At 42.2% G+C, this 23,999-nt stretch overlaps 1 protein-coding gene across 1 annotated transcript in view; it reads left to right on the forward strand.

Moving 5' to 3' along the window:
- LOC109526135 (latent-transforming growth factor beta-binding protein 1) overlaps positions 1-23,836 on the forward strand; it is a 110,070-nt gene extending 86,234 nt beyond the window's left edge. The window contains exons 30-41 of the mRNA XM_019887213.1: positions 1,163-1,285; positions 3,293-3,421; positions 11,475-11,603; positions 12,927-13,061; positions 14,414-14,611; positions 15,222-15,314; positions 15,577-15,705; positions 16,118-16,258; positions 16,873-17,046; positions 17,254-17,532; positions 18,528-18,677; positions 20,749-23,836. Of these exons, the coding sequence (XP_019742772.1) occupies positions 1,163-1,285; positions 3,293-3,421; positions 11,475-11,603; positions 12,927-13,061; positions 14,414-14,611; positions 15,222-15,314; positions 15,577-15,705; positions 16,118-16,258; positions 16,873-17,046; positions 17,254-17,532; positions 18,528-18,677; positions 20,749-20,924 (1,856 nt within the window). The 3' untranslated portion in view covers positions 20,925-23,836. The remainder of the gene's footprint in view (positions 1-1,162; positions 1,286-3,292; positions 3,422-11,474; positions 11,604-12,926; positions 13,062-14,413; positions 14,612-15,221; positions 15,315-15,576; positions 15,706-16,117; positions 16,259-16,872; positions 17,047-17,253; positions 17,533-18,527; positions 18,678-20,748) is intronic.
- Positions 23,837-23,999: the final 163 nt, after the last annotated feature.

Here is a 23,999-nt window from a genome sequence, read left to right on the forward strand (position 1 = left end):
CCGTGTTATTTCGAGTGTGTCTTGCCAATACAGTAAAGGGTGATGTTAGATAAATGACGCCTGTGGGGATGGGCTGGTCCCATGGTCCAGGCTCTTGTGTTTGCTAGTACAGCCCTGGAGTGAGTTGAGAGATGAACTCGCTAAGGCTCATTTCTTGCCTTGGGAAATACTCCCACTGAGGCTTTGGAAAATTGGTATGCAAGCCTACCAGCCTCCGTCAGCTACTTTGGCTGCCTGCCGCAACAAATCATCGACGCTGATTATCATATTAATGAGAAGTTGTCTCATATTTTCTTTCATTTATCCATTTTTTGCAATAGTGCTTGGCACAGACAAAGCCAGATCCCTCTCACGTGGGTCCGTTTGCAGCTTTAGAACAGACCAGTCGAATTGATATTTTGCCATCATTTCAAAGCAGTTTGGGCTTAACGTTTCGCAGCCTTTATTGAGCCAAAGCACGTATTTTACATTTGAGAAATCTCACCAAGGTATATAAACACTTTAAAATAATTATGTAATTGTGACTCACTGTGAAATCAGAGCAAGTTTAGATGAACACACAACTGATATGTTATTTGTAGCAAATAAATCACGTTCTGAGTAATGAAATGAAACTGGATCATTTCCCGCAGCTCGATTCATGGCGCACAATCACTGGGTTTGGGTTTATCTTAGAATGAGCAATTTGTAATCATATTTTCTAGAGGAACTTCTCTGCTTGGTATGAATTGTATTGCATTACTTAAATCCAACTAAATTGTCACGCTCACCCTGTTGTTTTGCTCAAGAGTGTGGAAAAGGAAAACGTTCTCCCTTGCTTCCCATCTGAAATCCCCGTTCAGTACACTGCAAGAGTTGCACTGTAATGCTGCAATTTTCCTCCATTGTGCCTCTAATCAATCATGTAGCATTCATGATCAACATTTATGGCTCAGAAGGAGCCCTGAGGTAGATATTTTACTTATCTTTCCTTCCTGTTTGCCAGTATACCATTACATGATCCAAATGTTCAGACAGATTGACTGCACGAGTTTATTTTGTAACGTGTAAGTAGAAGGAGTGCTCTCTGTAGACTCATTGAGTTATGTCTTGTGATGTGAGAAATATGTCATAAATAGTCATGTATGTCATTCTGTAAATCTCTATTCTCTCTTTACAATAGATGTGGACGAGTGTAGCAAAGACAACGTGTGCACTCGGGGCCAATGCCTCAATACCGAAGGCAGTTTCATGTGCTTATGTGAAGCTGGTTTCAAGTACAGCGAGGACACGGCTGACTGTGAAGGTAAGGCAGCTATCATGGATAGTAGAAGTCAGATCAGAGAACAGCTTTTGCCAAAGATTCAAGCCACCCACCACCTTTCCCCACCACGTCCTCCCAGAATCGGTTCAACATAGGGCTACATTGATTTAATATCACAGAATAGCTATTGTGCCAAAATATGAAACCTAACATCCACTGTAATACCCCAACTGAGTTGCCGCGACCCGATCTATCCCCAGCACCCCCAATGCCCAAATTGCAAAATAAAAAAAGCAACAACAAAAAACAAAACAAAAACAAAAAAAAACAGTTGAGCAATACATTGATTTTAAATCACAGAATAACTTTTGCCAAATATTATAAGACAGTTGTGCCCTGAATTTGGCATACCCCATTCCTCGGCATCACAAGGGCAAAGGGAAAAAAAAAAATCATAAAAAAGAACAATGTTGGATATGGTTACGCGCCTCCTTCAACAACAGCCCGACAGAGTCGCCCTGGCACAAAAAAAGCCATGTGTAAACCAATGCTCTGTGTCAGAGGTGTCAAACTCATTTTTGGCGCAGGCCACATTTTAATTACCGTTTCACTTGGCGGGCCTCTATGACTGAAACCGTATAAAGAAGTCAAGAATAACTGTTGATTCAACTATTGTTTAAGTTACTATCATGAGGGGTTTGGTAACAAGAAAATGCTTAGAATATAACTCTTATTTATTACATTTGAGAATTTAAAAATTTGTTCGACATTTCAGAAAGGATTATGGAAGTTGACATCTGTGAGCTGCTTTCCTAGGCCATAGAAAATGATGTGGTGGGCCAGATCTGGCCCCCGGGCCTTGAGTTTGACACATCTTGGGAAACACCTGTTTGATCAATTTTAGACTGTGTTTTTCTTTGCGTGGGAACAATTTAGGGAAGACTCTATTCCAGTTTGACTGTGCCCCACTACGCAGATGCTTATTCCATTCCCAAAAGCAGAGTGCAGAGCTGATGCCACAGGGGTGAGACAAATCCCTACTTGTCTGCATCATTGTAAGTTCAATGGACATGACAGACTTAGTTACAGTATATATCAAAGTCAACATGCATGTTAACATTAGGTTACCCATTTGCCTGAAGTTTATACGTGCGCAACAGTCACAATTTTGCTGTGGGGTTCAATTTTCCAGTTTCCTTCCGTCGCTTCATGGCTAAATTTGTCTTCTAGCGACAACCATGGCCGCGTGTCGAGAAGTAAATACAGGAGACTCCTGTTCCTCTTCCATTATTGTTAGCCTATTTAGCTCCAAATGATCCATTCATTGCTACCTAGGTTTCACAGTTTACCGAGGTATTATTTTGAAGTAGAAGACAAAATGTTAGTAATCAAGTCTTGTAGTAGGGCAACAAGTAGAAAGAGACAAATTCTCCATTGGCTAAATCAACAAAAGCTTAAACAAATTCACTCTTGTAGAAAATCATTCTAAAAAGGCGGAATCTTATCGAGCTGCAAAGCAGAGGTCAACTTTTTTCAATTTTCAATACATTTCCAAAACTTAAGACCATATGCCTATGTCAGATATCTGACGGTGGCGCAACATTTAGAGTCAAACTTTGATAGTGCAACACAGTTGACCGTGATGAATTTTTGATAGGCATTGTGAAGTGTCAAGCCTTTCTGTGGCTTAAAGAAGCGAAGGGTTCCTGAATGACATGGCTGGAGGCCTGCAAGTGTCTTTCCCCCAAGGAGAAGCATGAATGACCCCATTGTGAGCGGGAGCCGTTTCTCCCTCTGGAACATCTCCCTTTAGCTCCTTCGCAAGTTCTTGGGTTGCTGTGATAATATTGTTCTTGGCCATTCCCCTTGCCCGCTGCGTTCACTGAGGACAGCTACACCGCAGGCTTCCTGGACGACTCCAGCTGCACAGCCACCACACTAGAAGCTGAGGGAGGGATAGATGTGTGTGCGGGGTGGGGGTCACATGTGATTGCATTTGTGCCCCTGATTGTACCCTTTTCTAACCTTCCGATTTCTCTCTCTCTACAGACCAGAATGAATGTAAGGAGTTTGGAAGTTCGGTGTGTGGTACCTGGCGCTGTGAGAACACCATTGGGTCGTACCGCTGCTTCATGGGCTGCCAGCCTGGCCTTGAGGGAGAAGACGCCACAGACTGCGGTTAGTGGTCAAACCACATGTAGTTTAAGGAATAGAGGACACAATTTACCGCATTTGAGAAAAGACAGGCCGATTCGGAATCCTTCTTACTGAAGCATGGGACCAGACATACAGTATATCTTGAGTGTTCCACCTTTCGCCAATATAGCCATGGGTGGTCAACGAGGCCAGACATTCACCCCACCCTGTCAACATAAATGTAATCGGGTATGTCACCAATCAATAATAGATTCATGCCAATGTAGAAAGGCCATCTTGCACGGATAGAAAGGCCATATTTTTCCAGAAGGATCCGTCAGCTCCAAACTCGTCAATGAATGGTCATGTGTAAGGATGCCAGCTTGCGCTTGGTTGGAAAACCTCCTTCTAATCGGGTTATGAGCAGGGTTTGCAGCCCTGAGTTTTAACTCAACGGTCTCTGCTCCCACAACGGAGGTGTGGGTTCGATGCCCAAGTTGGGTTGTGCTGAAGGTTGTCCATTGTCGTCATTTGTTGTTACACTGTGTTGCACGGCTATGATACAACGCCATTTACGTAGCTGATGCCACGATCCACAATCTATACTTCAGACTACAAATGAGGGAAGGGAAAAATAATTAATGAGTGCATCAATTGGTGTTTAAGAATTGTGTCACTTGTGTGGAATTGTTTTAGAGGTAGCATTTAGTGAACTACTGGGCCTTAACCAGCAGAAGCACTGTTGATTCAGCCTCGACTAGTTTGCCATCTAAAAAAGTCCAAATGTCATCAGTTATGGAAGGTCAAGCCACATCCACACTATTAGAACTTCTCCGTGTCGCATTAGGTCATTGAAACAGGTGTTCAGAACATTTGGAGGCAGCTTGCTCCTTGTGGACCCCTATACACAGGCAAAGCATGCGTTTGTCATCAATGAGATTTCTCCACATTACTTTGTCCAGGGCCATCTGGGTCCAGGAAAGATCCAGTAGCCGAACTTCTTTTTGGGTTGACCTCTTGTTGTCTTTGGTCTTCGTCTGCCTTTCTTTCCTCATGGATACCCTTCAGTACCAGATGTGCTATGTATGTTTGTTGTTAACTTCCTAAGTGGGTGTTCTCTCTCTCCCTATTTTCATCTCTTGTTTTTCAGGTTCTACTGGATCTTGTTATTTAGTGAATCACAATAAATGAAAAACCTCTTCTGAACTTGCTGAGCACAGTTTGTGACTCACAAGGGGTTAGCTTGACTGGGGCAGAAAGAGCTCATAAGCCTTAGTTGGTCATTTTATAGGACAAGGAAAAGTCCCAAACCCAAGTTGATGAGGCTTGATAGTCGTGGTTGAGGGGACTATTCTAGGAGAAGAAAATCCCTGACCTCAAACTATGGGTAAACCTTATGAATTCATTGATTGTTCAAATATTTTGTCAAATGGCCAAGCCAAGTACAAACCATTTGGTGTAAACAGGATTCCAGCCACGGTTGTCTATAAACTTAAGAACCGAAGAAACAAAAATCGAAGAATGCAAGGGCCGCTTTAATATGTGCCAATGTACATTTATTGAACAGACTAAAGTCAATCCGGATATATTATGGCCATTTTGAAAAACTGCAACATCACAGCTTTCTGATGAAGAGGATAAGGCAAAGACATTGGGATCGTTTGAGATTTTGCAGTGCCCCTCAGCCGTGTATCCAACTGAATTAGATCCACCCCTGCACTGCACTGAAGTGGCCCTTAAAACCGGGGCATTTTCAAAAGAAAACCTCTTATAGGAGGCAGTGAGTGAGGCCGGTAGCTCACGTAAGTCAGGAGTGTGTCTGAAAAAGATGTGTTGAAACCGAGTCATTGTTTTTCTTTTGATTGGGGGACAGGGCTGTTCGCTTAGATGTCCACATACCTTCACTGTCCTCCCGATGGAACCAGGTTCCAGTTCACCTAGTTTAGCTGGCCGTGTTTGTGCACTTGCTACAGCTGGGCCACTCAGCTGTCCAACTACAATAGAGACATCTCCATGGCATCCAGAGTACACCGAGTCTTGTGTGTTTACTGGCACAGACACCTTGGATTTTTGATATTTGGGTTTCTTGCACAACCTTTGGATTTCCTTGCTCACTCTTCATTCTCCAGCGCAGGATTCATCTTTGTTACTCTCGGCGTAAAGAAAACAAAGCGGCTTATGAGGTTTTTGAGAGATAAAAGGCCAAACATTTATCTCATCCTTAAATGGGATTCAAACAGTCACTGGAGAACGACAGGCAAAGAGAGGAAAGAAGGCTGAGAGCATCCCAATGGAATGATGCTGTCTGAACACAGATGGAAGCTGTCGGTGTTAATAGCGGCTAGTATATGCGATCGGAGCGGGTAATACAGCATTGCAAATACGGTGGAACCTCAAGAGTCGAACGGCCTAAACATTATACAATTTGGAAAACGATTGCTTTTTCTGGAAAAAATATGTAGACCTTGGAAAATTGCACAAGAGTTACATCTAGAGCATAGTCAGTGTGGCACGTGTACCATTAATGCTAGGTAGACTCCTTCTAGTGGTGTGAGAAATAAATGATTGAAAAAGAAGCGGAAACGACTGCAGGTTTGGAACTGCATTTGAAATATGATGATCTTTTTATGGGCTTTTGCTGATAGATTGATTTTAGGGCGGAATAGGCCGCACTGCTTCATAACAAATTATACTCCCTCACTTGGGTCTGCTCTTTTAGTTGTTGTCTCTTGGGGCCATTAGCACCCTTTTTCAGGATAAGCGTAGACTTCGTTGCTATTGTCGTCTTGCTAAAATACTTACTTCCTCTAGGACATGTTTGTCTGCTTCTAAAAATCGTTGTCGATAATTCAAGAGAAGGCCATAACATGCGGTTTCTGAACTAGGCGTTGCTTTATTTTTGAAACGGCAGTACTTTTCTTTGGCTCTGTAAGCTCTCCTCTTTTAGATTTATAAATCATAATAAAGCGGAGTGGGGGGCGGGGTATCAATTGTTTTTTCTTCTTGCAGTGGCATGTTAGCCGCAACTGTGCTTTAAGGGGTCATTCAGAAACCCTGTCAAGATGATGCGACGCACTTGGCCCTTTTGGGCATGTTACAGCGGAACTATACATCCATGGATGTGTCATTTAATCGTCTTTAATAAGACCTACCTCAGGGTGGAAATTGTACGCGGTCAAACCCATGTCAGTCTTCCAGCCCAGTGAGAATAGAGACAATTTGCCATGCGTGTTCGGTTACCATGTCTTCATGCCCACATGCTGTAATAAAATACAGATTATTCTGATCTGCTGTGGTCATTCCAAGATAGGATAAGTGATTGACATAATGACCGTGAAAGCACACAAACAAGAGCCCCATGACATGTCATCGTTCCTCGTTGTTGCCCACGTGTAAAATGCCGTCTCCATATGGGTTCAATCAGGCTCAGGGTTACCCATGGAATGTAGTGGAAATGTGGGTTGCAGGCAGTCATTGACTCCCATGCTTGTGTTACTGGCCTTACACCATGTGCTGCGGATTAGTACATGGCACAGAGCTTTCAGACCCCGGAGGTGAGCGCCTTTTGGTCCTGCTTTGCCCCTCGAACTTACCCTCAAGGTAATTTACATTTCTGCACCAGTCCTGTTTACTACGGGAAAGCGCAAGAAATGAAATCTCACACCCCGCCGGTGTGTGCTGTCATACCGCCAAAAATATTACTGCGATGACCAGCGTGGATTTAGACACGGTGATAACGGCAGGTCGAGAAATGCGAAGGAAAAACACATTTATCATAAAAATGATTGGGGTCTTGATGCGTTCATCCTGCTCAGAGATGATACTTTGATTACATGTGGTTTGCAACACATTTTGTTCCACATGAATGAGAAGCTTGAGGGAAACATTCCTGGATCCACTTTACATTTCTTCCTGGGGGAATATTAAAATAGTGTGAGTCGTGTACACTCACCAGCCACAGAACTTGCTACACACGTACAATCCAGTGAGATTCAACACATATTCAAGCATTGTGTCATTTTATAGACTTTTGATTAAAACTGTCACGGAATTGTGAACCATGATTATTAATGTGTTCGCAGTTTGCAGTGGTGGACAACTGTACTTTTTTTTTGGAGCTTTTTTTAATCTCCACTATCCATCAATTCTTCTTGCTTATTTTGAGTTTAGGTCTCAAGCGTAGCAGCCTGAGCAGTGAAGCCCAGGTTTTCTCTGTCACTGATGACCATGAGGACACTGGACTGTGAAGCCTTAAAATCAGGAGGCATCTGGCATAGATGTATGAGAAACCTCAGCTGGCTCTTTCTGATGTGAAGTAGCAGTGGCTTTCCTGTTTTCCAACAGAAGCTTGTGACCGTAGTTGGCTGGGAGCAGGAGTCTTTTTTTATAGTCGGAACTGTGTCAGGCCCACAGGATTCAGAACCTTAAGGTTTTCTGGCTGAATCTCATCAAGACCTCGGGTCCCGACGTTTTCACACTCCCTCAGACACCTCGGCCTTGGTTGTCTACGTTCATGTCCTCAGACTTTGCTTCCTCTATTGAAAGTATAATTGTGGGTTTGAGGAGATGTTCAAGGTTTTGCTTCCACCACCAAAATACAATGAACATGTGCCAGCTAGTATGCAAACTACAATTTCAATGATGAATATATTGTTTTTAGTATAAGTTAAGACATCTCACTGTCTGGCATTCATGTCCTGTGATTGTAGAAGTCACATACAGTGGAGAAAAAAAAGTCAACACACTCTTGGTCAAATGCCTTTGATAGTGTGATCTTGTGATATGATTGATCTATTGAACATACAAGCACATTAAAAGGGTATAAAACCAAAATAAAAAAAATCTGTACATATCTCGGTTCAGTGCAGTTTACATGTTCAAAGGGATGTTACAAATTGGGCAATGTTACTATAACAATGACTTTGAATAGTCCAAAATACCGGTTAGTATCAGCACAAAACCTTCATGCAGTTGCAAAAAAAAAAAAAAAAAGAATTCACAAAAACCGTATGAGAAAAGTGGTACTTTGTTTGTGTTTAATCAGGGGAACAGAAATTGGTCATGTGTGTTGTCTCTCTTTTAACACGAGTTTAATTCTGAACACAGCCACACCCCACTTACAAGAGGGTCTGCATACTTGTGCGACGACATTGTCTCAGTTGTCTATTTTTACTTTCCCTCTCGAGATGGTTTCTCCTTCTTCTTCTTTGTAATGAAGTCCTGAAAGTTGAAGGTCACACTGATGATGCCGAATGTTTTGAAATCATTTATCTTTGTCTCGTTTCCATCTCACAAATCCTGGTGTTTGAACAGGGGTGTGAAGACCTTTTATATCCACTGTCCAGTTCCTCACAGTCCCCCAAAGCTGCTCTCAATGTGAAGATGGCTGTGTCTCACTCATTCGCGCTCCCCTTGCTGCCATTTCAGCTCACAATCCTGCAATTTGGGTCCTTCTCAATGTTTCTCTGGAAAGGACAAGACAGCCTTGTCTCTGTTTTATTAGCGAGTGGGAGATCCACTCCCTGTCTCATGTTATGGAAGCATCCAAGTGAGGATGAGCCTACCAGTAAGCCTGTGAAAGTGGTTGTCTATGTGGCTGTGCTGAAAGAGGAAACAGGAGGCCGGCCAAATACTTTGCACAAATCAGATGGGTTTTTGGCCCATTTTCCTCCTCTCTTCAGTTGAGACGACCTTATGAGTCCTCGGGGTCAAAATAAAACTCGTGATATCGTGATCACATGTCTTTCTCGTGAGTCATACAGGAACAGTAACGTCTTCATTGCGATTGATCCAAATGTTGCACGAGTTTGGGCACTGTTGTGGTTTTATAGGCTGCATTTTTGTGTTTGTCAAAGGCCTTCCTGTTTTCGAAGCCTCGTTCACATTAGTCATGGAAACTTTTAGACGGCAGTGCTCATAGGGGGTGGTTACGAAGCTAAGGTCAACAGAAACCAAGCTGATTGCACAACAGTGCGATGCTTTCTCTAATTTTAACTCAACACATCATCACAGCCACTAAAAATCTTCATGTGTGTCGAAACAACGACTAAATGGTAAACTTTGCAGTCAACGCCCAAGTAAACAACCCATCCCCGAGTATTCAGTTGGGCGTTCCGCCTTATAAAAAAACACTAAACAACAATCAAGTTTGACAATCCAAAAAGCATCCTCTTAGTAGTTATACAAAGAAAGTCTCTTTTGTCATTAAATGTTAAAGAAGAGAGAAGAGAAACAATACATCTGAGTTATTTGTAGAATACGCCGTAACTAAGGATGTATTTTCATGGCTAGTTACTGACATCACTGTTGCATTCATCCTTTCCTCTTGAAAGAGGATGTGGCCGACAGGCACAAGTGGCTTGGCCGCATCCTGTTCACAGAACCGCTTTTGGACCGACCGCCAGCCAGCTCATTGTCACAACATATTTTGCCAAATGTGACGAAAGGCTTTTAATTACAAATGCCACCAACAATTAAAAGGACACAAAATGGTCAGACTCAATTACCCTCTGGAGTTGCATAATTTAATATTCATTTTCGAAACACTTAAACCCCAATGTTTCTGTCATGTCTCTTTAAATATGTTTACTGGCCACAACAACTCATTGAGGAATGTTTTGGGCCAAGACAGCGCTGCAGTGTTTTTGTTTTAGTCTTGTCTGTGATTCCTGCCAGGTTTATGTCAGGCTGAAGCTTTCCTGATCCCATCTTACTTATTATGTCCATGAAATGTTGACTCTTGATAAATAATGATCCATAAATGTGATCCACAAAGTATTATTGCTTATAGGATGTAGAAGTTCTAGACTCCTGAACTGACAGCTTCCACTCTTCTGGGAAGACTTTAAAGTCTGTCTGTGGAGTACGGTGTGTTTGCTCGCAAATTTCAGTTGTAGCTCATCCCAAAAGTGTTTGACAGGATTGAACTCAGGGTTCTGTGTAAGTTCAATATAATCAACGTCACTGTTCGTTTTTATGATGAAACTCTGGCAACACGGCATCTCGCAAGCCGGAGAGTCACCATCGCCCCTCCATCGGTCCTTCATCCCTCATCTATCAATCCTGAAAGAATGAAAAAGAATAAATAAAAGAATAAATAATTATGACAATGGCGGCCCATTAGTTATGTGGTTAGCACGTCGACCTCACAGTGCAGAGGTCGTGGGTTCAATCCCGGCTTCGACCTTCCTGTGTAGAGTGTGGAGTTTGCATGTTCTCCTCCGTGCATGTTCTCCTCCGGGCCTGCGTGGGTTTTCTCCGGGTACTCCGGTCTCCTCCCACATTCCAAAAACATGCATGGCCGGCTGATTGAACACTCTAAATTGTCCCTAGGTGTGAGTGTGAGCACGGATGGTTGTTCGTTTCTGTGTGCCCTGCGATTGGCTGGCAACCGGTTGAGGGTGTACCCCGCTCACTGCCCGAAGACAGCTGGGATAGGCTCCAGCACCTCCCGCCATCCCTGTGAAGATAAATCGGATCAGAAAATGGATGGATTGATGGGTGGATAATCATGACAAATAATCTTTGTTTTCATCAACGGGATATCTGTTCATAACACGGTTGGGGAGACTCTATGCCTCTAACATGGTTGTTTATGTGTTCAGGAATTGGTTCACCATTTCGTGGTAACCCCCAGCCCTGCTGGCGCCCTCCCCACCAAGAACAACGTTCAGGCATAGTTTTTTTCTTACTTTTAAGTCATGCATGTAGCATCACTGCTCTGGCCACGCCCCATACAGAATACAGTACTAGAAGTCACAAAGTTCCTTTCAAGTGGCGCCTGTCCAAGTTGACCAGCCACTGTTCCTCTGGATTTACTTAAAAAATATATTTTACTCCATTTCTTTGAATTAACTGACAAACACTAGTGTTTGAAAACCCCGTCACTGAACTGTATAAATACATATGTCCAAAATCTCTGACATGTTTTAAAGACTGTGGTTTTGCTCGTTATTTGAAGTCAAACTGGAATTGGAGTGGAAGTGAGTTACGTTTCATCAACCAGACTTGTGCTGACTGCGTATTCTCCTGTGATTACATTGCAAACATTTAACTCATTCTTCCTCGCTTTGGCTGCTTTCCCTCACCTTTACAGATATTGACGAATGCCTCAATCAGACCATTTGCGGGAGCCACGGCTTTTGCGAGAACACCGACGGATCCTACCGCTGCGAGTGTGATTTGGGCTACACAAACCCACCCGGAGACACCAGCAAATGTGTTGGTGTGTACCTGCACTGATTTATAAGTCTAACAGCCAACATGAATTCACTCTTCTTTGGAGGTTTCACTCTATTACCGATGTTTTAAAGGTGTTATGATCATACTCAAAGAGCTGAATGGTTCATAGATACGCTGTCACAAATGAATGTACCGTATACACTGAACCCCCGCTCCACTGTTCACTCTCCGAAACAGCCTTCTCCCTTCCGCCGTGAAATTTGGTTGAGCAGGTCATGCGGTTTGATGTTTTAGTGCCGTTGTCATGGTCGTTGTTTTCATTTGTTGTCTCAATTTAAGAGACACCACAATATAATAAGTACCACTCGTACCGTAGACAGAATTTTGTCATGAAAAAAATATTTCCATACTTTTTGCCACTTTAAGACAAGTTATTTTCTTTGAATACTGCAGGATCGGTTCCAAATAGGCATAGCTCGTTATTAAATTCTGGTGGTATGATAACGGCAAAAATATTGCCGTATCACGGTATTCAAATTGCAGCCCAAACATGTCCGCTTTTGAAATAATTGGGTAGATAAAACAAGCATTTTTTTCCCCATCGAACACAACCTATTTTATTTTTAAACAAAGTCTAGAATATTTGGTACATAAAGAAACATGTAAAATAAATGAATAAATATCCATCCATCCATTAGCCAACCCGCTTCTCCCCATGAGCTGTCTTCGGGCAGTGGGCAGGGTATACCTTGAACTGGTGGCCAGCCAATTGCAGGGCCAAATAAACACATCAGATCAGTAAATAAATCAATCTTAACATTCTTCTCCTGATTTACTTATTCTTAATAAGTAACAGTGTCCCATCACTAGTGAGCTATATGAAGAAGAGATCAGAACAGTAGGCTACTTAACTTGACTTTGAGGCTAACTAGCACCCTTGGGCACCATGTTTTTTTTTTTGTTTGTTTTTGTTTTTAGGACAATGCACATGAATCAGTATGCTGGAGTTAGCGCAATTGCTCTCTGTCATCTCCCTCCGTCCCTCTTTGTGCTCTGCTCATCCCTCCCCTCTCTGCTCAGCTGAGAAGGAGGGCAAAATAGCTGCTGGTCTCTCACCATTAAGTCAAAAAAGGCGCTCATCAAACCGGTAATCAGACCGTGCCTAGTTCAAATGCGGGGGTCCATTGTACAGCAACAATATATTGATATCATTTCACGAGAGGGGATGTATTTAATTCATCAACTAAGCATGAATAACTGACTTCCACTGATTCTGATATCCTGTATGTGCTACTGTGTCCTTCTGGACCACAGGCCTTTGTGTACATGCCTGATCCTTTTATTGACCTCGCGACCTCTCCCTCAGACATGAATGAGTGCGAGATGAGCTTGGCGCTGTGCGGGGAGGCCCTGTGTGAGAACTTCGACGGCAGCTTCCTGTGCATCTGCCCCAACGACAATGAGGAATTTGATCCCATCGCCAGCCGCTGCCGCTCCCTGGGTAAGAGAACGCCGCGAGCGCCCACAGAGCCTCACCGGACTTAAATCTGCATCGCTTCGACGGGAGACGGAGTTTTCCTTCATTTAATGAGCCATGTCTTCATTATCTAAACAATAAGGGCGATGAGGTGGACACGAGCAACTCCGTGTCTTTTAGAGTATCTTTTTGACCTGGCTGCTTTCATTTGTTTTGTAGGCTAAGTGCTGCGGTTGGTTGGATGGCCTGCAAAATTTGTATGTGTCTAATCCCCCAGACAATTGGTGCTGTAACTCCTTCAGTAAAGCCGAGCAAACTCCCCGAGGGCCCCGTTACTGTAGACGCGCTTTCCCACCAAGACAAACAATGATGGACTGTACCTACTGGTAATCGACGCTTTAGGCATCTCTTCTAAGATAATATCCCGGTAGCGCTTAACTGTTATGCGGCACATTGTGATTGCACAGAAAAGTACTTTGACTCATGGAAACATCATCACATCCCCCAGTTTGGTCCGCTTACAAGAATTGGGCGTATTTACATTATTAAGCGGCGCACCCTCGGCAGGGTTGTTTTTCATCCTGCCCGGGCACTAAACCCCAGCTATGCCTCTGTGTACATTTTTGCCACATTCCACTGTTTGCTTTCGACGTGCGTTAATCAATCATGTGAACGTGAATGGTGTGTTGACTCACATGCCAGTGTTTCCATTTGGCTAAGCCGGCAGCTTATGGGCAAAATGCCTGAGCCCATGCCTATTGGACAAATGACTGAGCTGAGCAGTGGCGGGTGGGGGTGATGCACCACCTACCAGGAGGCATGCAGACTCATTGACTCATAAAGCCACTTGACAATGTTGCTGCGTGATACCGGGCAATTATACAGTCGAGCGTCAAAAGTTGAAAACAACCGTTAGCCTCATAGCATCATTGTGCAAGTCGTTTTTTAAAGGTTTCCAGACAACAAGAAAAATACCCAACAAATTCAACAAATAAGACTAGTCTAGTTGCCCTGACTTAACCTTGACCAACTGTAAACAGAGAATATAACAATACTCACATCCGTATGTTCATTAGGCTGTAGAAAAAAAAAGACAAATATTACAGGATTTTACTATGTTATTTGGAGTAGTAGTAGAAGAAGTACTATTCATCTTCATTTATGTAAGCATGACTAAATTATACTGCCTCTGTTTTGGCAAGGCAGCCACACCAGAAGGAGCCCCGCAATGAATAGAATTTAAGAGCTGAAGTCTCTTTTTTGTATACTGGCTAAAAACTCAATATTATACCATTTCTGGGGCATTCCATTCTTCCATATCATCCTCCGTCACTGCCGATTTACCTCATGTAAACTATGTGTTTGTCCACCTGTAGCTGACACAGAGCCAAAAACTCCCGCGCCTGCGGCCCACTCTGCCGAGGAGAGGAAGGAATGCTACTACAACTTAAATGCCGTCAAATTCTGCGACAACGTCTTGTCCCGTAACACCACCAAGCAGGAGTGCTGCTGCACCGTGGGCGCCGGCTGGGGCGACAACTGCGAGATCCACGCCTGTCCCGCGGCAGGAGGAGGTGCAATGAAATGTTTCATGATTCCTTGGTGCATTTCGATTAAAGACGGGCACTGGACTATCGTTCCCTCAGTGACTGTGTGGAGTATTAGCAAACAGTTTGTCAGCTCATTGTTATTTTTTTTTTTAATTCGTGTTAATTTTAGTTCCAAAAACAGAAGACTCTAAATTCAAGAATAATTGTTTACCCATGAAACGCTTTGATACAAAAGGCAAAAAAACAACAACACCAGAAATAATTAACTTTGCTAGCAACCTGCTAACTTCACAAAGCAGAATGAACACTTTATTTACTTTTGAGGGATGGGAGAATATCTTTTTAAATGTTCTGCACTCCTGTTTCCATGCCACTGTTGTACCGAGTGGATTACTGCTGCTCTAGTGGCGGTCTCTGTGGAAGTAGGCCTTAGCGAACACTCCTTGACGAGTTGAGATTGAATCGACATCCAAGTGGTACATCTCCAGTGACTTCAAGATGTAACTCATCAAAAATCAGTTCCACGTAATCATCAGCAATGATCAGTAAATCGGCTAATCGGTTGTTCTGCCCATCTCTAAATCAATCCGTGATGTCATATCCGGCACTGATAATAGCGCGATTTCTTTTCCAGATGATTATCACCAGTTGTGCCCTCACGGCAGTGGATCCATCCCCTTGCCAGCTTCGTCTACCCAAAGTCTCGCAGAACAGCGACTCTACATAGGTACTGATTTCATGAACATTCCAAAGCTTTTATAGCTTCCTCAACACTGGCATCAAATGTTTTATTTTCACCTTCTGCCACTTTTAAAGCCAAATAAACAAGCGTAATCACTTGCCTCCTTTTACAAGGCCGCCTCTGCCAAGTCTCAGTAGGATGCATACCTGTTTTAATGCTCTCATCACAGTGTCTTGATTGCTTTCCTGAAACAGCTTTTTCATGTTTTTTTTTTGTCATTCCAATATGTGTTCTGTCTTTTTTTCAGATGCAAATGAGTGTGAAATGTTTGGATCAGACATTTGTAAGAATGGGCAATGTGTCAATCTCTTCTCCACCTACACGTGCTACTGTCGCTCCGGTTTCTACTACGACAACGTCAGGCTCGAGTGTCTTGGTAAGAAAGCTATGCTTATTTTTCAAGTACGGAATCATCAGTTGATCAGAATCACTGCGTTTCAGCTGTACAAAGAGATGAGAGCTCTCTCGTGTCCCATGCCATTGTTCTGACTGCTCTTATTGACACCACATGTTCCATTAGGCTTATTGCTTTCAGTCGCAAAGTGCATTTTTGAACTTTTTGTTTTGGTGCTTCATTCTTCTGTGCCTGTAAATAAAGCCAGCAGTTATTTTTATTTTAAAAAGGGGGGCCAAACATTTTTGTTTAACTCAATAAATCAACAAATAAATAAATAACTGATGAACTAGTTGTTAGCATGTCTGCTTCGCAGTTCTGACAGTCAGTGTTTCTGTCAATTCTGTCGATATCACAATAATGTCCATAGAATAATTGCCACTGTGTTTTTCAGATTATGATGAATGTGAATTTGGAAACGCCTGTATGGATGGAGCGTGCGTGAACACAGCGGGCTCGTTCAACTGTTTCTGCAGTCCGCCATTAGTGCTGGACAGCACGCGGCGGCGCTGCGTAAGCGCCAACACAACAGAAGGTATGATGTGCAAAAACACAAAGAGATTGTATGAAAACGAATGCTGGCCTCTGAGTGATGATCGCCCCAAAGTCAGCTGTGATAGGCTTCGGTTCACCCGCGATCAGAGATAACGACACTTGAGTCAACTCGAGTCGCTGCTTTTATGACTCATGATTTGACTTGACAAAAACTATAAAAGCTTTGGAGCTTTTACTTTAACTTGTGAGTTGAAAGAATCGGTACTTGACTTGAAATATGATTTGACTTGACAAAAACTAAAAGCTTTGGAGCCTTTACTTTGACTTGTGAGTTGAAAGAATCGGTACTTGACTTGAAACATGATGATCAGCTTTCTACACTCCATACTCGACATACCGATTATTTAAATTGACCTATAATATAATTATCTGACCTCATTAATCCTCTCTCTTTCCAAAGACAATGAAGACTGAAATAATAAGGTCACTTGACTTTACATGAGATAACCAGTGACTTGACTTGTCCCCAATAAATGACTTGCTGCATAAGACTGGACGTGACCTGATTCCATCTCTGCCTATAATCCTAATAGATATTCCATTTAAATTTGATCAATGGAAAGTGAATCCTTTTTTTTTTTTTTTCCCCCAAAGAATCTGTGGAGTCGAACCTCGACGTCCACATGGACATCTGCTGGCAGCGTTTGGAGGGAGACAACATGTGTTCAGAACCCCTGCAGGGCCGCAGAACGACCTACACTGAGTGTTGCTGCCTCTATGGAGTGGCCTGGAGTGGACAGTGTGCTTTCTGTCCCAGAAAAGACTCAGGTGAGAACAATTCAGGAAAAATACTTCTTGTGAGCTTTTTGTTTCGTGGTTGGTCTTGAGATTTTTCTAAACTATACAGCTTGCGTCATGGGAAAGTCATAAGTGTAGATACACAAATAGTGCAAACAGTCGGATCGAGGGGTGAGAGATGTTTTTTCATGTTAGAATCATAGTTTCCAATGGTGACCTCCGCTCTGTTGCTTTCAGAGGACTACGCAATCATGTGCAACCTCCCTCTGAGAGAAGGTTCGGACAGCCTACGAGAGCGGCCGGGCTATGAGTATGGCGTGGACGGGCCCGAGGATCCTGTGGAACCTTTTGCTCCTCCCTACTGGGACAATTATGGTGGCCCAGCGGGACCGTACGACGTTCCTGAGAGCGTCCCTCTGTTCAACGACAACGATTACACCGCCCAGCAGCCGCCTGTCCGAGTCCCTATCCACCGACCTCGTGAACACCAGCCTCGGCCGGTGGATTCCTTCTCTGGTAGGTGGGAACACGGCCCACTTGGACAATGACATGATGTCATTGAACCAGATGTGATTCATGATTTAAGGGTGGTTCATATGTTTTTATTACCATCGTATTAGTTTGTCTGGCAATTGGATTGCATCATACTGAGAGAGTTTTTCAATATCTTCAATTTGAGAAAAGCACAATATTAGAAACTGTTTGGATCAGTTCGTTTCACCCTGCCGTTGTATATGCAGTTGCTAGTTTTTACACTACCATTCTAGTGCATTTTGACCATCTACTTCAGTAGTGAGATAATCTATTTTATAAATCCTTTTAATACATGATGCAATAACATATTGTTTTTCTGTGTTGTGGGTGCATGTGTGCGTGTGTGCATGTGTCATCCCAAAACACAAGTTCTTCCACACCAGTCTCATTCAGTCAAACGCTGGAAAATATTTGATTTTTTTAAAAAATGTACAGATGGGTCAAATCAGTCATGGATGATTTTTTTTTTAATTTTCATTTAATTTAAATATTTCCAAGAAACCAATTCTTATGTACATATGTAATGTTTTAAATTTTACAAACCATTTTATTTTATTAATAACTTCTTAGATAAGAGAAGATAAAATAGCCTTTATTTTTAAATTGATATATCCAAATATATTGATATAAATGAATACAGAATAAACACATTTTAATTTACCACTTGTAGGAGAAAATGGTGAATTACTGCACCTAATAATACAGGAAATTTGATCATGTAAATGATCGGTGGGCTTTTTATCCGGCTATACTTTGCCTATCTATGATATAAGACCTCGATTTGGAATTTAAAAAAAAGGGCCTTGTCCTGTCTTGATAAGACGGACAATTATGCTTCAGGGAGAACCTTTGTTGATTGATCATTTAGAGTTCATCCCAAAACTTTTGTCTTTGTCATGTGTGCATAACTAATGCAAGATAGACATTTTTTAAAAGCATCTAGTCATTCATTCACACCTCCCCTTTTGTGTTTTCAGAGCGCTATGATGGCTTCGAGGGTCTCCGGGCAGAGGAATGCGGCATTCTGAACGGCTGTGAAAACGGACGCTGCGTTCGCGTAAGGGAAGGCTACACCTGCGACTGCTTTGATGGTTACGAGCTGGACCTAAACAAGATGGCCTGCATAGGTGCGCTCTCATTCTGACATCTGACATCTAAAAGCACTTGCAGGTGTGGGCCGGGGGGTCCCACACCTCCATGTGGCTCTGAGCAAATGTTGATTTCAGCGTCCCCTGCTGCGGTCAAGAATAGTGATTATTGGGCATTCGTAAACCTACTCTTAACTAATTTCAGGGCTGTGCTCTGGAATCTCTGTTCACACTATCCTATTGTCACCCTGACATGTCCCATTCATGTACAATACATGATGGTTTTTCATCTCAAAAGGGAACACATTCAGCTACAAGACTTGACTGGTGTTGAGAGTCATTCTGCAAGACGGCGTGCAATCCATCAGTCTGTTTAATTGTCTCTAAAAATGTTGAGATCAGACTTGGGTGAGCTCTCCCTTCGTGTTTAAAACCTTGTGGAGCCATGCTTGAGATTTATCGCAGTGAGGCAACTCTTCGTGCGGCTCAAGAAGAAGCTTTGCATTTAACAACCGTACATTAGCTTGTGTTTTATGGCGATTTAATGAAAGCGGTGTACTCCCCTCAAGCATTGTCTGTTAGCTCACGGTCTGGCCACTCGCTGCCAAGATTAAGGCCTTGAATCTCCGGCCACTCACTCTATTACATCGGGCTTTTATGTCTTTTAAGTGTGCTTTATTTTTGTGAAAAAAAGTGAGACTGTCTTGTTATGGAATGCGATGATTACAATATTCCGTCTGCATTGGGGCTTAGCAGCTTCAAGGTCGATGCAGAGCCAGTGGAAACATGTGGCGCAACACATGCTATTCCTCCTTTTACCTGCATATCGGTGTCAAGATGAGAATATGAGGCTCATGTAACATCATGAGCGTGAAGGCGAAAAGAAGGCATCATGAAAAGTTAAAAAAATGTTTAAAAAGCGCATTCATCTGTTTACAAACTGCCTTTCTGACACAAGTACGACATGAAAACACTCAAGAAGGATCATGGAGAAGGGACACTGAAACTGGGGTAAACGGCCGACGAGAGCCAGAGTGACACCCTTAATGCCACTCACTTGGCCACGCCCCTTACAGCCTCGAATATGACAGTGGGTGGATGTGTGACTTTTGGCTAAATGACACTTTATGAAAACAATTTATGTAACTGTTTTGATGTTTATATTTCACACAGCAGTGCTATTTTTCTTTGATTCTTATGTGTTTTTTTTTTTTGTGCGGGGACTAGAATGGATGAAAGGCATTTAGGGTGGCAAGATAACGCCCTACAGATGCGCTGGGACACATCGTTTTGGCTCAGGATGCTGGTGTATATTCTCGATCGGTACATCCAAAGTACAGTTTATGTGTAACGGAGTGATGCATGTAGTTATTAAATTATGATGGAAGTGACGCAACAACGCATAAGTATGGCAACTGCTTCCTCGTCGCTTATGTTCCACTTAAAAAAATAAACAAATGATTTTTTTCTTTGGAGTTTTTTTTTACTCTATCTGTGCGGCCCAGTAGAAAATGACTACTGGTCCACGTTCCGATTGTTAAGAACCACTGCTATAGAGTGCTATTTTTATCATTATAAAACAGTCATTTTTGTTGTTCGTCATGGAATGCATAAAATTCGAACTCCCACTAGTTATTTTATTATTTCTGACGTGATGCATAGATGCTCATTCTTAAAATATATTCAGTTTTTCACAAACGAGAGCTGATCAGCTTTTAAATTGCACCATTACCGACAGCGACCCAGCACTTTTTTTGTATCATCTCGAGACGTTTACCAAGCTAATTTTTTGGGCATCAACCCCACAAGAAGCCTGGTCTGGCTGTCTGACCTCCACTGGAATCTTACATCATTACCGGCGATCAGCTGTCGACCAATGCTAGCTACTCCTCTGCTAACATAACATCATAGAAGGAGCGAGCAGAGCATTTGGGCGTCATCAAAAAATGTATTGTAGTGTGTGTTTACTGTGCAGTGTTTCCAGTCATTCTTTTAGGTCCTCTATCCAATGCTCGAAACTCTTGATAAAGGGAAAGAAAGTGTTGTTTACAAATATGCAAATGCTCCTACACTTCCTCCGACTAACACTTCATGCCTCCTTTTCTCGCAGACATAAACGAGTGTGAGGACATCAGCGACAAGGTGCCGTTGTGTCAGAATGGCCACTGCAGGAACACAGAAGGATCCTACAAGTGTAACTGTTTGCCCGGCTTCGTGGCCTCGGCTAAGCCACACAAATGCATCCCGGCCATCCCGGTGGCAGAGTTTAGGGAAACGGGGAACTGAGATGAGGGACGGGACGGACGAGTGCTGATTTCTCCTGCTTCCTTTCACCCTTCCTCTGGCCATCTCTTCCTCAGTGCCTGGCGCAGTTATGCTGAAATGTCCAGACTTCAACTCCTTGCAGCACACATCCATTTGGCTCACAACACAGGAATCACTGAATCTTAGATCTAAGTCTAAGATGAACAAGAGGAATGAAGACATGGCAAGGGATTCTGAGTTTTTTAATTCCATAACACCCACCAAGAAAATGATTGGCTATATTTTCCATAATTTATTTTCTCCTTCACTTCTTTTTTTAAGAATTGTATTATTGATTTCAAGCCACTTCTGACTTGCTAGCAACTGACCTGAGAGGGCTCAGAAAGAGAGCATTATTGTCATTTTGCATGTCACCCACACTTGCGTGCTCTCAGAGTAGTCCATCTTGCACGTTAAATTTATTGGAAGTTAAAATTTTGTTTTCCGACCTTTATTGAGCCAAGGCACATATTTTCCATGAGAAAATATCACAGCACACACCACCAAACAAAAACGTCACAAAAAGTAATGTGGATATAAAAAGTCTGCACAAGAAACTGCTGAAATCCATTTGGGGTTAATCAGATGCACTTTGATAGCGGCAAGTGTGTGGCAACCCCTGTTCAACTTGAGTTTGAATGTGATTGGTTAATTCTGAACACAGCCAGATTTTTATTAATCAAAGGCACACTTGTGCAACCACGTCTCCTCTGTTAATTTTTAATACCCCTCTTGAAAACATGGGGGGGGGGGGTGTTAACTAAGATGGTCAGGTAAGAGGCTGAAAAAGTTGACATTTATTTTCCTATTTTTTTGACATCACAAAAACCTGGCATTTGAACGGAGGTGTGTAGACTTTTTCTATCCACTGTATATGCACAGAAACTATGACGATCTTGTTTCAATTTCCTCATATCTGTACTAACTTGGTGTGAAAATCTGTTTAGTTGAAGCTATTACAGTGTTCCCTGACATGAGTGATTCGCTACTCACACGTGATCCTGTTATTTGCTGATAAACTCATCTATTCGCTGTTTTTGTGGGCAGGCATTGGCCTGCCCACAAAAAAACGAAAAATATGACTTCCGCGCCATCTCGTGGAATCTTACTACCAATGAACTGTGTCAAAGTGAGTTGAGGAGCTACATGTAGTGCTTTGCCACCATCTTGTGGCATCTTGGTGCCAAGGAACTACGCTGAAGTGGGTTGAGGAGGTTCATGTAGTAGTGCTCTGATGGTAGTTTGTGGCGTTTGTATGCTCATGAAAGAGAGAAGAATCATCTGTCACTCTTTGTCGCTGGCATAAATAGATGAATAAACGTTTGGACAAATTCCATGAAATCGTTTCCTTTGGCACAGTGGTTGGGGATCACTGCTCTAAATTGTCCATAGGTGTCAATGGTCGCTTGTCCAGGGCGTCCCCCTCATCCCGCCTAAATTCAGCTGGGATAGGCTCCAGCTCACTCGTGACCCTAATGAGGACAAGCACTATCGAAAATGGATGGATGGCACTTAACAGATGTTAAAAATGATTTTCTTATCCTTCATTACACTTCTTTTCTTCACATTAAAATGGAGCTGAACAGCAAAGTGTAGAATGTGCGGACCAAGACAATACAACCAAACATTTCAAAAAGAAAGGCTAAGCCGCCACCACCTTTAAAGACTCGAGATGTATATGAGGATCTGGTTATATGATGTTCTGTACAGGTGCAATAGTTGCCTTCATCTGTTTTGCCCATTTTTATTACAACTTCCAAAAAGAAAATCAAACTAACAGTATTAACTTATTTTATTCTCTTGACAAAGGAGCAAGCGTCTCGAAGCTTGATACTACATTTTAGTCTCGTGTCTAAAATAACACCTGATCAAACAAATATCACTGCTTTTTAGTAAAAATGTTGCTTTCGTGTACACAATTGTAGCAAATGTTTCATTCCCACTAAGACAAAGGCTCCGCTGGAGAGGTTTGGTATATTTCGTACAGCTCTAGTACTATATATTTTTGTTTAATATCCTTTTAATGCCTCCTACATAGCACGACCAACATTTTTGTTTGACATAAAACTCAAAATCAGGGGGGAGGGGGGAGGGTTGATATTGTTGCTTTGTAGATTTATACATGTGTAAAAAAAGCAAAAACAAAAAAAAATATTTTTTAAAAGCAAATCGTTAAATCTTTTTATGTGTGAGGGGAGCAGCTGACACTGTACCAGAGGAACTGTGTGTATAACCTGCCCTGTGGAGCAGAATATGAACTATATATATTCTTTGGGAAGTGGCAGCATTGTTCTTAATCTGATGGCAGACATTTTCCATTTCATTACCAAGACAACACTTTTTGAATTGTAAGCACCAACTTCTGTATGTTGCAACTCTATGGTTAAATATTGTTAATTGTGAACATTACTTCTTTCAATATGTTGGCTTTTCTGAGTCATGAATGTATCATAGACAGCCTTGGCCTACTTGCTTTTCTTTATTTGAAATTGTTATTATTGTTATCATTATTGTGGGTCAGGTTTGATTTAATCATTTCTTTAACTGGCACCAGGAAAAACACAATCATGGCAGCACATAAATATAAAAGTCTAATTCCAATATTCCCTTAACCTGCATTAATTGAACTATAAAAGCTACAATTGTGCAAATGTTTCCATGTGACGTGCACTGTACTTTAATTGTGCTGCTCTAATTATCACCTGAACCAGACAGGAAGTCAAACATTTGAGTCGAAGTTGGAACAATCGAGGTCCCTGTAAAACCCTCAAACAACCTAATGATAATGTCTCCCTGTTATGTTAGCGGTCATCAGAAATATCACGCTCATTCATTTTGTTTACCTTTTGACTGTAATCACTGTCAGTCATCCAAATAAAAACAAAAAATAAACATCTGTGTGGTGTTTTCTTACACGGAATGGATTTTGTTCCTTGCACTGCGCCTTTTTTTGAGTAAATAGGTTATTTTCTTGTACAGGTATATATTTGTTTAGTCCAAATAGACCAGTTATTTGTTAATTATTCATTTTTATGAGTATTTAGTCGATTTAGCTCA

This window comes from Hippocampus comes, unplaced genomic scaffold (assembly GCF_001891065.2).
Source record: "Hippocampus comes isolate QL1 unplaced genomic scaffold, H_comes_QL1_v1.1 scaffold176, whole genome shotgun sequence".
Lineage (NCBI taxonomy): Eukaryota > Metazoa > Chordata > Actinopteri > Syngnathiformes > Syngnathidae > Hippocampus > Hippocampus comes.